The 13,380-nt window shown below is 39.1% G+C and overlaps 1 protein-coding gene across 1 annotated transcript; it reads left to right on the top strand.

The window, feature by feature from the left end:
- The first annotated feature begins 418 nt into the window (after window positions 1-418).
- On the top strand, window positions 419-2,257 carry LOC130735624 (protein MAINTENANCE OF MERISTEMS-like). Its single transcript, XM_057587550.1, has 3 exons — window positions 419-942; window positions 1,028-1,788; window positions 1,877-2,257. The coding sequence occupies exons 1-3, from the start codon at window positions 711-713 to the stop codon at window positions 2,216-2,218; spliced, it is 1,335 nt and encodes a 444-aa protein (XP_057443533.1). The 5' UTR covers window positions 419-710; the 3' UTR covers window positions 2,219-2,257.
- Window positions 2,258-13,380: the final 11,123 nt, after the last annotated feature.

The raw sequence follows: 13,380 nt of genomic DNA, 5'->3' as shown, positions 1-13,380 counted from the left end.
CTAGCCGGCGCGGCGATCATGCTGCAACCTCTCAGGCGGTGGAGGCTTCAGCTCCAGTTGTTTCTCCGCCGTCTCCCATGATTGAGGTTCCTCTGGTTGATTATCCGCCGTCTCCCACGGTTGAGATACCTACAGTTGTTTCTCCGCCCTCTCCCATGGTTGAGTCATCAGGCGAGGAGTCCTCAGGCGAGGAGTCCTCAGGCGAGGAGTCCTCAGGCGAGGAGTCCTCAGGCGAGGAGTCTTCCGGCGAGGAGTCATCAGGCGAGGCCTCATCCGGCATGGGAGGATCTGACGAGGATAGTATTCCTCCGCCTACTGTTGATGCTGATGTCCTGCCGCCAGAGCAGGGGGAGCAGGGGGCACATGGTGGCGAGGAGGACCTGATCCAGAGGTTGCCGCCGTTTCCGGGGGGGGCTGTTGAGCTATCGCTCCTCACCCATTATGCTGATCACAAGGCTCCCTGGGCGTGGCATGCACTCCTACGCACAGACGAGCGGTATGTGGACCGTCGACAGTTGAAGGTGGCCACAGCTGGGGGGAAGGTTTGGAACCTTGCTTGTGATGGTGATTCAGACAGTCACAGGCGGGTTCGAGAGTTGATTGAGCAGACGGGTCTTCATCAGCTACCATATTGCAGCTACCCGGTGACAGATGCAGGCCTTATTTTGGCCCTTGTGGAGCGATGGCATGAGGAGACTAGTAGCTTCCACATGCCGTTCGGGGAGATGACTATCACCTTGGACGACGTGTCGGCTCTTCTCCATCTCCCCATGGGGTCGAGGTTCTATACGCCTGGGAGGGGGGAGAGGGACGAGTGTGCAGCGCTCTGTGCTCAGTTGATGGGAGGATCTGTTGGTATTTATGAGGCTGAGTTTGATACGAATAGGTCCCAGACTATTCGCTTTGGGGTCTTGCAGACCCGGTATGAGGCTGCGTTGGCGGGTATGTCTTAATTATTATTGTATTGTCTTTGTATCTATTATTATTGTATTGTTATAAACTATTAACTTAATTCACTTCATTGTAGAGCACCGATATGAGGACGCTGCACGGATTTGGCTGGTGAACCAGCTAGGCGCCACGCTCTTTGCTAGCAAGAGCGGAGGCTACCATACGACCGTCTACTGGATAGGGATGTTGGAGGATCTTGGTCGAGTGTGCGAGTACGCGTGGGGCGCGATTGCGCTCGCTACGCTATACGACCAGCTTAGTCGAGCGTCCAGGAGGGGGACGGCCCAGATGGGAGGTTTTACCTCGCTCCTGCTAGGATGGGTCTACGAGTACCTTTCTGACCGCGTCATTATCCGTAGGGCGGATCCGGAGTACTCGCAGGACCAGCCTAGGGCGCGGCGGTGGGCTATGTCCCGGGTCGGGCATGCAGGCCTTGATGAGAGGCGAGTCATGCTCGATGAGCTGACGGTGGATGACGTTATATGGACCCCATTTGAGGACCATCGGGCTCATCGACCACGGGATCCGAGGGCCATGTATTCTGGCTACATCCGGTCGCCATTTGGCCGTGTTGTTCGACGGCATCTACCAGAGAGGGTTCTGCGCCAGTTTGGCTTCATACAGGATGTCCCTCGACACCCCTCTGAGATCCAGACGTCTGGGTCCCTTGCTGAGACTGCAGATGCTGCCTTTGCTGAGTTTGCGCCGCACCTCCGCCCTCAGGGGATCCCCGCTACATATCCGGGAGAGGCTGTGGAGGATTACATGAGGTGGTACAGCGCTGTGTCCCATCGGTTCATCATCCCTGATGATAGGAGGGAGGAGTTCAGTGCAGTGGTAAGTTTGAATTTTATTTTCCATTCAATTGTGATTTTTTGTTCATGATATTTTATTTGTATCTAATGTATCTACATTATTTTTGCAGACTGTTATGCGTCGGGCCGTGGACTTGTTGGAGCAGTCACTCGAGGTGCCAGATGCTCCTGCAGAGGGCACGCATTCCCGATCCCTCACTGAGAGGGCGCTGGATCTTATTAGATCCAATGCCTTCATTGGTACCCAGGGGGTAGCCTTTGCTGCTGTCCGAGGAGCTAGAGCTGCAGGAGGCAGAGGTCGTGGAGACAGAGCGCGTGGAGGCAGAGGCCGTGGAGGCAGAGCCCGTGGAGAGGGTGCTCCTGCAGAGGGTGCGCGTGGAGGCAGAGGCCGTGGAGGCAGAGCCCGTGGACCTAGAGGTCGTAGAGGGGCCGGTAGGGGTCGGGGCGAGTGATTGACTATATATTTGTATATTTTTTTTGTATTTTTATATTATGACACGTGACTCTTTGTATTAGGACTCTCTTTATATTAATCATGCTTTCTATTTTCACTCATTATATGTCGACTCTTGTATTGAAAAAAACCCGTATAACTACACCGTAAATAATCAAAGGCAGGATAAGTAACATAAATAATTCATGGCAAACAGTTTAAAGGGTACACGAAATTATTCAGAAGCAACACGAAAACAAAATTAATCCTCAGTGATATCGATGAAGTCGTGGGGTCCGCTATCCTGTGGAAATACTTTGACTATGTTGGGCAACGTTATATTCAGATAACGAACAGATTTACTCGGTGCAAACACAGCAACCTGCAAGTAAATTGCAAATTTAAAAGATTAATGCGTACTTGTTCAAAGGAAGCAAGATTAATGTTTAAGGTAATAGACCTTTTGGAGAACAAGAACAGATCCAACAGTTATGACATTCCTAAATTCCCCGTCAGTGAAGGCCTTGCGATGGACGCTAGCGTCAACGGTGCCCGTAGGGTCCTAAATCAATGCAATCGTGAGAGAAAATGAGACAACAAATTGACGGTTAAAGAAGCTGGACAAAAGCGAGCAAATACCTTGAGGGTAACTTTGGCATCTCCGAAACCATTGGGAGTGCATGATTTAATAACAGCAACAACACTCTCTACTCTCTCAACATTCGTTGTGATTGTGCCCAGCGGAGTGGCAGATTCCACCAATTGCAGGGCTGTAAGCCAAGCATTTGAATTGAAATCAGGATCGGTTTCGGTTGATCTGTCTTCGAGAGCACGCCTCACAAATTCTTGGGTCGGAATGAGTAGTGTGTTAGGGTTGGATCTACGCCCATACATGGCAGCCTGGACGGCGCCAGCTGGCCCAGGAATGAGAGGACGAGAGCTGCTAGAAGTGCTGCCTTGACGTTTGCAACGGCGGACTAATGCATCCCAGTCTTGTTCCATTGTTTTTTTTTATCTTCGAAAGCAAGACATGAAGAAAAGGATGAAGAAGAATAAAGAACCCAGAGAGATTTATAGCAGAATGGTCAAAAGATTTATGGTGTTTGGTGGATAATACAAGTGTGGTTGGGGTTGGTTGGTGGTAGATAGTAATGTCAGGTTTCAAGTTCGTCATTTAGTGGATGAAAATGACAAGACTCTGATGATGGGGTGGTTGGAAATGACAGGACTCTGATGATGGGGTGGTTGTAAATGACAGGACTCTGATGATGGGGTGGATGAAAATGACAGGACTCTGATGACAGAGTGGTTGTCTATGTTAATTATCCCTGATGCTGATTCAAAATAATAAGGTCCATCAATATAACAATGACCATCAAATTAATATTATTAAAAGCAACAAATGAACATCATAAAGGCAAGGCCCATCAGATTAATATTACAGAGCGTTTACAAATGAATATCACACAAAAGTGTGGTGTCAATCTGAGGTGATGTCTACATAGCTTTGGTGAATAAGAGGAACACCAAAAGTAACAAGCCAAGCTTCATATTCTGATGTGAATCTTCCTAAACGTGTACCATATGGGGCGCACCAGCTTACTGATGTAGGATCAACATACCGTTCCCACTGGAGAGCAATTGGCGGCATAGAATGTCCAGGAGTTAGATGGAGCTACATTATAGAGAATAACAATAAAATTAGATAACTTGCAAATACAACAAATCAATTCACCAATTGGATATTAGTGTACTCAATCAAAAAATACCTGTACAAAGTGATTAATCACATGACCAACAACTATAACAGGATGTACATCCGGTGGACCTTCTCCTCTTAGTGGAAGGTATGACCAACAACCCGTAGAGGAGATGGATATGAAAACCACTTGGAACCTGGTTGCTACAAGGTATCCCATCTCTGGCAGTTGCATCCATTTATCCTCGGTAGCCGGATCACCAGGAGGAAGAGTGAGTCGGGAATGTAAGGCATTAACCACATGTCTGGACCACATTTCATCATACAACCCTCTGTGTCGTTCAAGTTCTTCTATCAACGCTGCCCTAACCCATGACCAACTTTCCTCACCTGATGGTAGTCCGAGTAATGCAGCAACGGCTCTATAGCCACAGTTACCATCATCCTCAACATTCTGAACTGTTTGTATATATGGGTGGAAAAAGGCTGGAAAATGACCCATGAAATAGCTTGTATCAGACTTCTTCACACGCTTCTTCTTCTTTGGTGGTTGTGAAACCTTCTTTGCCTCTCTGATCTCCCTATCAACATGTTCAAAACCTGAAAGATCACGAGTCAAGGATCCTATTGCTTTATTCTTAGGTGGTATTTTCTCATTCGCCTTAAGAGTGCGCTTGGACCTTATCTTAACCGCAGGAGTACAAAGTGAACTGCTTTCAGGACAATAGATCGCTTGAAGCTTCCTCCTTACCATACTCTGCCCTCCAGTATCCAAAGAACTGAAATAATGTGTCAATGCCTCAACTTCTGGTTGCATATCTCCATGGTTCATGCCGCAAATATGGTTGCTGGTAGTATCTGCAACAGGTTCAGGTACATGCTCCCAACTCAGTCTCTTCCAGAATGGATGAATTGACTCATATGGAATTCTTTCATAACCTGCAAGTTCACAAAAGTGTCACTTTCAATAACAAATAGAATTAATTGACAAGAGAGTGGTTGACCGGTGACCTGCAAGTTCACAACCGCAAGGTAGTCCATGAGTCTCTCTCAACAAGCAATCGCATCCGCCGTAGGACTTCATTCTTATATGTTCATCGTCGATGAGCTGCAGGCATTTGTTTGACACAAATCCTCTAATATTTGTGTAAAATGGGAACATGAAAATGTGATCAATTCTGTGAATACTGCGCTCAAACGATGCTAATATTTCAGTATGTCGATTACATGTCAAACTATGCGACGCATCCCATGAAGTGGCCAGGTCACCCTTGCAATCCCGTAACATCTTCTTCAAACTGGCATGTGCACCCTCAGCCCTGCAAACAACAAATAGATATCTTATTAACAACAATCTATCAAATGAGCAAACAACGCATAAATTAAGCTCATGTAATTTTTTTACCTGTTACTTGTTGTTGTTCCAAAGTGCATCACATGATTTGTCCATGCCTTGGCGAATTTCTCCTTGTGAACCAACCATGTAGTAGAACAATAGGAGGTAAAGTTGCTGTATTTTGCCTTGCACATATTAAACAATTGCATCCATTTCACTTCAAATTCTTCAACTGTTGCAGCATCCACCACCTCTGCCCACTTCATCATAACCAACTCAGCAAAATCATCTGTGCCAACATAGAGTTTGCACTTTGTCAAAACACACTTGTTGATGTGCCACAAGCATAATAAATGTGTAGTGTTAGGAAGGCTTTGCTTAGCAGCACTCAATAAGGCAAGATCCCTGTCAGTAACAATCACCTTAGGCAACATGACTTGATCAGCTAATAGAGACTTCATACACTCCAGTGCCCAAACGTAGTCATCTGTGCCCTCATTAACAATGTAGCAAAAGGCTATGGAGTATGTCTTATCTGTGGAAGTCAGTCCAACAATCTCAAGCAAGGGAATTGCATATTTGTTTGTCTTGTATGTGCAATCCATAATCACTACATATGGAAATGTGTTGAACAGTTTGATAGCATTTGGATGAGCCCAAAATACATCCCTAATGACTTCCGATCCAGGCTCATGTCTTTCAAAGTGGACATACTTGTCACCGTCCAACTTCTTCAACAAGTGTTGCATTTCTGTCAATCCCCCGCGGAGGGATTTTCTTAACCTCTTGCAAACACCATAAATCTGAGATATGGTAGTCAAGTTTGAAGGATTGTTTTCCTTCAAAGTCAACAACATCTTTCTCGGTGGAACCCAACTCCTTGTCATTTTTCCCACTTGCTCCTTCTCTCCGGGTTTTAGACGACCAACAAAATTGTGCCCAAGTAGTGACCTAGCTGGTTCATGGTTGTGTATACCTTCCATCACCTTTAGCCGCCAATCTCTATCTATGCCATTTTTCCTAGGTCGTCCTTTTAGTCTAAAAGGACGACCTGTCTTTTGTGATCTCGTCCCTTCAACAAGGTCAGGGTCTCTATAAGGAACATATTTACCATGCTTCTCGCACCCCAACATGACATAAGCTTTTCTGCTTCCATTCCCACCATAATCTGACTTTGTGATCAACGTAACATATTCATTTTCAATCGCAATTCCATGAACCCAATTGATAAGATCATCACGGGTAGGGAAAATCTGTTATAATAATAAGAATTGATTACAAGGGTGATCAAGACATAATAAGAATTGATATATTACACTCTCAAAACAATGCAAAAATATGTTCAAAGAATACCTGATCAGTTGCAAATAAATGCGAGACATCTATACTTATACACGGGGGCACAAATGCTGGTGGTGGCACCTCTGTAGTGGCCTCTTCAGGTTGACCATTGTGAAATCCAGCTTCAATCAATTGTGACTCACCAAAGAAAAATGAATCTGTCATCCCTGGAAGAGAATACGGAAAGTTACATTCCATACTCAATACGGAAATATACTTTCCATACCGAATACGGATTGTTACTTTCCATACTGAATACGGAAAGTACCTTTCCATATTCAATACGGAAGATAACAATCCGTATTATATCACGACTCAGAATTCAAAAACCCATCCTTCTAACTACTTAAACTACTTAATCTAACTACTTAAACTACTTAATCTAACTACTTCCACTACTTAATCCTACAAAATAACAACAAATAAACACATAGACTTACCTCTACTACAACACTTGTTGTAGTGGTGGAGAGCTTGGGAAATGAAGGAGTGGATGGTGGTGGAGAGCTTGGGAATGAAAGTGAGGTAGGAGAGGGTGAGAGAGAGGGTGGTCTGGAGGCATTGAGGAGGTTCAGGGGGGCTGGTGAGGGGTTGGTGAAAGTTGGTGAGGGAGGAGTAATGGTGGAAACAGGGGGAATCCTGTCAGAGTTAAATACGGAAAATACCTTTCCGTATTCATCAAAATATAATACGGAAAGTACATTTCCGTATTCAGTTAAATTGAATACGGAAAGTACCTTTCCGTAGGGCACTTTTGGGTTTAAAAAAAAAAGGTGGGGCGCGCAGCCCCATAGGGGAGGCCCCAAACCCAACTCCCTAGAATTCTCTACCAAATAAAAGTAACGGTCATTTATTGCACGAAAGATTTTTGTTTTATATTAAAAAAGCTTAATTCATGTTTTATTTTAAAAATATATAAATATAAAAAATGCATCCTATATCCACGTTTTCACTATTAGGTTAATATAAAAAAACTCAATTTATTTAAAAACATGGAAAGCACCTATTCCATGAAATTAAGCGCTGCATATAGGAAACTCAAATTTCACCTAGCAAGCTAAATCAAGGGGAACAAAGGAAGCACTTCCAAATACCAAATCCATTAATTTATGCTATAGTACTGTAAAATTATACAGTGTTAGCTTTTATGCAGAAGGAATTCCAATGTTGTAGAGATAGCAATAGAGAAGTCACAACCACCTTTATAAAGTGTAAATCAAAATAGAATAATGTACCAAAAGATAGTCAAGCATAAAAAGCAATACATATAATTAGAATCTGAACACCATTTTTTTAACAATATCAAATGGCCAGACTTGATTCAGCCAGAGACGCTCTGCAGAGCTACATGCTAGTAATTGAATCAAATGACTTTTTTATGTAAATCATAGCAGCACCAACCTTCATAAGATTCAGAAAGAGAATCCACAATTTTTATAAGGTTTGCATTGAACTCATTAAAAATGATCATGCCTATTAAAATCAGCAAGCTTCAGATTACGGTATGTGTCTCGTCTCGGCCAATATCATACATACCAATCCTTTAGTATGCGTCCCAAAAAGGAAATCATTGGACTTTTCCTGCAAATATATTTCAGCACAAAAGACACGTACAAACCCAATTGCTGAATGCAAAGACACTCATGAAAGAAACATTAAGCTCTTAAAGTTCCAAAACCATTGTAGTGAATTTTATTATTTTGGGAGCTCTGACCCTGAGGTTGCTGTTGGGAAGCATGCATGTTTAGCAACTGTTTTAATGAGCAAAAAGTCTGAGAGTAGAGGGAAGTCATATGCAAACAACCTAAATAAATTAATAGATGGAGAAGTTGCAGTGTCAAATAACATGAAAAACAAAGCAAAGGGATAAAACAGCCACATCATTTCAATTTTAAGTGATTTTTGTTATAGTTATGCATTTTTATAAAATAAAAAAACTGGAACTACAGGAAACCTGAGATTGAAGAAGGTTAGGTTAGCATTAGAGTTCCATTTTACTCACCTTCTATCTATTATCAAAATATTATTTATGATATTCGTTCATAGCTATTCATCTTCAACTCTTCTAATTAACTAATGGTTGCATAAAACTAAATCCACCTCTCACCTGTTATAAATTAATATCTTTTAATGTCTCTCATCTGTTACAAATTAATTACTTTTAATGTTTCTTCACACGTTAAAAATTTATAGCTTTTAATGTCACTCACCGTTACAAATTAATCACTTTTAATGTTTCCTCATCATCTATAGTGACTATATCTTAGACTCACCAACCAATATTATCTTAGTCCTTCTAATTCCAAAGACTATTTTATCTAGTCTTTCGTCAGGAACATTTGTGATTCATTGTCCCCAAATGTTCCAACCACAGCTCAACCAACAATGCATGAACAACCAATGAAAAATCTTAATCAAACCTGAAAACTTGAGAAGACTTTCTTTGCAACAACATTTACTATAAGATTTAAAGATGCTAACATGAAGAAAGGAAAAAGGCATCGGATAAAGAAAAACCCTTTTAAATCAAGAGTTACCCTTCATATTAGTATTGACAAAAAAAAAGTTCACATATTATCATACATACCACCTGCAAGCAAAAGGAAATGAAGGTCTATGTGACAAAATCTAGATCTAGTGTTATCAAGGTTCTCTTATATGGCAATTACTTTTTTAAAAAAGTCTAGACTTCATGACAAATTTTGTAGAGATTTCAGACCAATTTTCTACTTCATTGAGTTACACATTTTTCCTTTTTGTAAGAAATAATCTTCACCATATAAATAGTATTTATCTATATCTTTAAAAAGGTTCCTCTGTTCCTTTGTTTAGTCCAGCTACAGAGAGAACATGTGACGAAAAGCTTTTGGAAACCATTCAGCATGATGATATTGATTTCCTTAAGGACTTGAGCAATGTTGTAATATAAAAAATTTAATTAAGAATGGTCATCACTTACTATGACTCGAAATAAGTTCTAGCATTACCACAGCAGTGACCACATGTTTATAAGAAGACTTGCTCTTTGCGCATCCAACTTAGCAAGCCTAAGGTTTTTTAAATGACAATACTTTAGTGCTAAAGAATCACAAATTCAATGGAATTTTACAAATAGATGGTAGTAACACAAAAAAAAATAATCAATGCAGTTTCAGATCCAATTGAACAACAGAGAAGAAAGGCAACTTTTAGTAGTTAAATGCTTCAGAGCACAAAGCAGAATTAAGCATATAATACGACTACAAAAGAATTTCATTTGCAGAACAAAATTAGTTATATAAAATTACCCAAAAGATGGTGTCACTTTAGAATCCATGCACAAAAATGATTAAGGATCTACATGCATAAGATAACATAGTGTGGTTAGTCCATGAGCAAACTTGATATCACTGAAGGAACATTTCCTAAACAAGCAACATGGAACTATCCTGTATTCATTGATAAGGCACAAATGGCCATGAAAAGAAAATGTTCATGAGATCAGTGACATTCTATACTAATTTTAAAGAGCACATTTTTGTCTCTTTTCTTGGGTATGCATCTCCTATAGACTTAAAATTTTTAACTACAGATGCTTTTCAGTTTCAATTTCTTCCAATTCAAAACTTGCTCTACCACACACTCAAAAGTTCTAAGCAATGAAACCATTGATAAATTGTGCTTGATTTTTAATTTTGTTAGTGGAATCAAATGGAATGAAACCAATGAGGGTAAAACAGATTAATAATTACTAATTACTATCTTTATAAAACAAACAGAATACTATAAGAAGAAACAATAGACTAACTAAACATGTTCACCAAGTACAATTGAATGGTGGGGAATCACAAAACTAAACAAAAGAAACAAAAGAAGAAAAAACTAAAATAACAGTAAAACAATAAAAAAATTCAAAAGATTACCGACAATAGAAGACTGTTGTGTAAAGTACCCCTCCAAATGGCTGTGAAGAATTATGTTAAACAAATAGAATGGGAAAGGCAAAAATCACATATAGAAGAGGAAACCAAGTAAAATTGAATGGTAGGGTAGCACAAAACAAAACAAAAAGAAACAAATGAATAAAAAGCCAAAGCAAAAGAAAAAAAAAACAGCAACCTGCGCCAATCTCTTGTAGTTTTCTGGTAGTTGCATGTAGTGCATAGAATGTTGCCTCTACTACTTTTATGTGGAGCCATGGAAGAGCACATATACAAAATGGAAAGACGAAAAAAAACTAAAACAACAACAAAACTAACGGTTCAACATACCCACTGAAAGGAGGATAGTAGTTATGCCTGTTAAGGAACATAATGACAGCATATGGAAATTGTAAAGAGTTACCAAAGGTGAAACTAAACAGAAAAAATACATATTTTAAGCCTTCATCATTCTCACCCAAAGAAGGAAATTCAAGGCCACAACCGAAAGACATCACAACCAAGAGATGTTATCGGCGATGGCACGATGCTTCATACTCACCGAAGAAGGGATTTCGCGGGCATAAACGAATGGCAGGTATGCACAACATCAGAATGAAAACAGGGCAGCCTTGATGACTGGAACAGAGGTAATGCGGCCCGGATAACAAACACAGAGTGAATCCTGATCGCTACGGAAGCCTCGATTTCGTTGTGTGAATCGAATCATGACTGCCAAGCGGACATGGAGATTGCGGAAGCCCTGAATTCCCTTGTCAATCCTGATTGCAGTGGAGCCCTAATGCGAATCCTTGACTGAAGCAGAGATGTTCGAGGACAGTTTCACTCTTTGAAGGCTTTAAATGGTTCTTTATAGCTTTCAATCTGGAAACCCAAATGCGTTTCAGATGAAAAGAAACGGCTCAAAGAAGATGAAAAGAAACGGAAAAAGAACGTCAGAAAGGTAGGGTGAAATGCGTTTCAGATGGAATGCATGGAATGGAAGAGTGAAACTGATGCAATTAAAATTTCAAATGGAATCAACGGCTGACATTCAATCTGAGTGAAATAAAATGACTTTTTACAAAAATATCCATGCCCAGCTTTCATAGTTTTTGGAATAAATTGTCGAATGACTTTTTTGCCCCCAAGGCTGCAAAACTTTGCTTTTATATATATTATAGATAGATAGATATATATATATATATATTTCTCTTTCGAAAAAAAAGTAAATTCCAAAATATATATTTACAAAAAGCATTCAACCATTAACTAATTTTAATATTTAACATGTTTATTTTTATTTAAAAGATATTAATTCGTGTTATTTTTGTATCTAACTTTAGCACTTAATTTTTTATTTATATGTAAAATGTAGTAATAAGTTTTGTTGGTTAATTTTTAAAATTCATCAACTTATGATGATAATTAAAATTAAAATTTTAATTTTAATATATAAGAGTTTGAAATTTTTTACAATTAGTTATAAATGTAAATTTTATTTTACTATATATCTTTATTAATGTAAAGTTAGTCAATTTAAATTATTATTATTCAAAATTTGTCTTCAAGTTATAATTAATAGTTAAAATTTAATCACTAATAAAAATTATTTTAAAATATGGGAAATTGAAAAGTTTTTTTTAATTTGGAAATTGAAAGGTTTAACAATTATTAATTAATATAATGAATAATAAACTAAATGTAGTTATTTTTTAGTTTTGTATTTTATTATCTAATGTATTTAATACAAAGGTGGTAATCAATGCAAAAAAGTTCAAGTCTCCTTTACATATATATAGATGATATTACTTCAATAAGTTATCCTGCCTACATCGTTTTATTATAGACAAATGTTAGTTATTAGAGCATCTCTAATGTAAGGTTTTTAGTTTTTATTTTTGAGTTAAGAACTAAGAACTGAGTTCTTAACCACTGGAGCGGATGACGTGGAATTCTTAGTTCTTAAAAATAAGAACTAGATTCTTATATAAGAAGTTTTACTTTTTGAGTTCTTAGCATAAAAATTTATTTTTTTCTCTCTCATTCATTTAATTTAAGTATTGAATTAAAATTAAAATTTAAATTTAAATCAAAATTATATGAAAATAAAAAATATTAATATAATGATATTGTGGGACCGAATGAATAGTGCTAAGAACTAAGAACTCATGGTTGAAGCAAAATCTGCAAAGAGTTGCTTAAGCACATGTGGCAGTACGAGCCCACATGAATAGTGCTAAGAACTAAGAACTATGAACTAGCATTGAAGATGCTCTTAGTAAATTAGTACAATTATCTCTCCTCAGGGTTCGAACCCTGATCCCTCACCTACAATTTCCCTTAGCTCAACTGTGTGAGCTACCCACCTCACCCTCTATCTGCTTACATTGTGTACTCATTATCTTACAATATTTCATTTTAGGTTTAACTGTATTTTTGTCTCTAATTTAATGCGATTAAGCGAAATAAGTTATCAATGTAAGAATCTTGTTAACTTCAGTGATATTAGTCCTCCCATCACCCTTCATTAGTTGATTAACGAAACATACTGACATGTGATTCATTAATTGATATGACACCTTATGTGAGTCTTCAACGCACATAAATAATTATAAAAATAGAAATTTGTAAAATAAATAAATTAAAAAACACCAAATTAACCTAGATAATTTTTTTGGTTTTGTAAACTCTGATATGAAACCTCCCTTTTAGAAACTTCAACTTACTTCCCAGTAACTTCATCATCCTTCTTCCTTCATCCAAAAACTCCGTCTTTCTTCCTTCCTTCATCCTTCTTCCTTCAACATGAGGAGGTTGCGCGATTGGTGAGCAAGGACATCGTGGTGGCCTGGTTCTGGGTGATTGGGGCTTTGAGGGGAGGTTGTAGCAGAGTGTGGGAGTTT

This window comes from Lotus japonicus, chromosome 2, assembly GCF_012489685.1.
Source record: "Lotus japonicus ecotype B-129 chromosome 2, LjGifu_v1.2".
In the NCBI taxonomy this organism is placed as follows: Eukaryota; Viridiplantae; Streptophyta; class Magnoliopsida; order Fabales; family Fabaceae; genus Lotus; species Lotus japonicus.
Note: the sequence above shows the minus strand (reverse complement) of the source record. Positions and strands in the feature narration are given on the sequence as shown.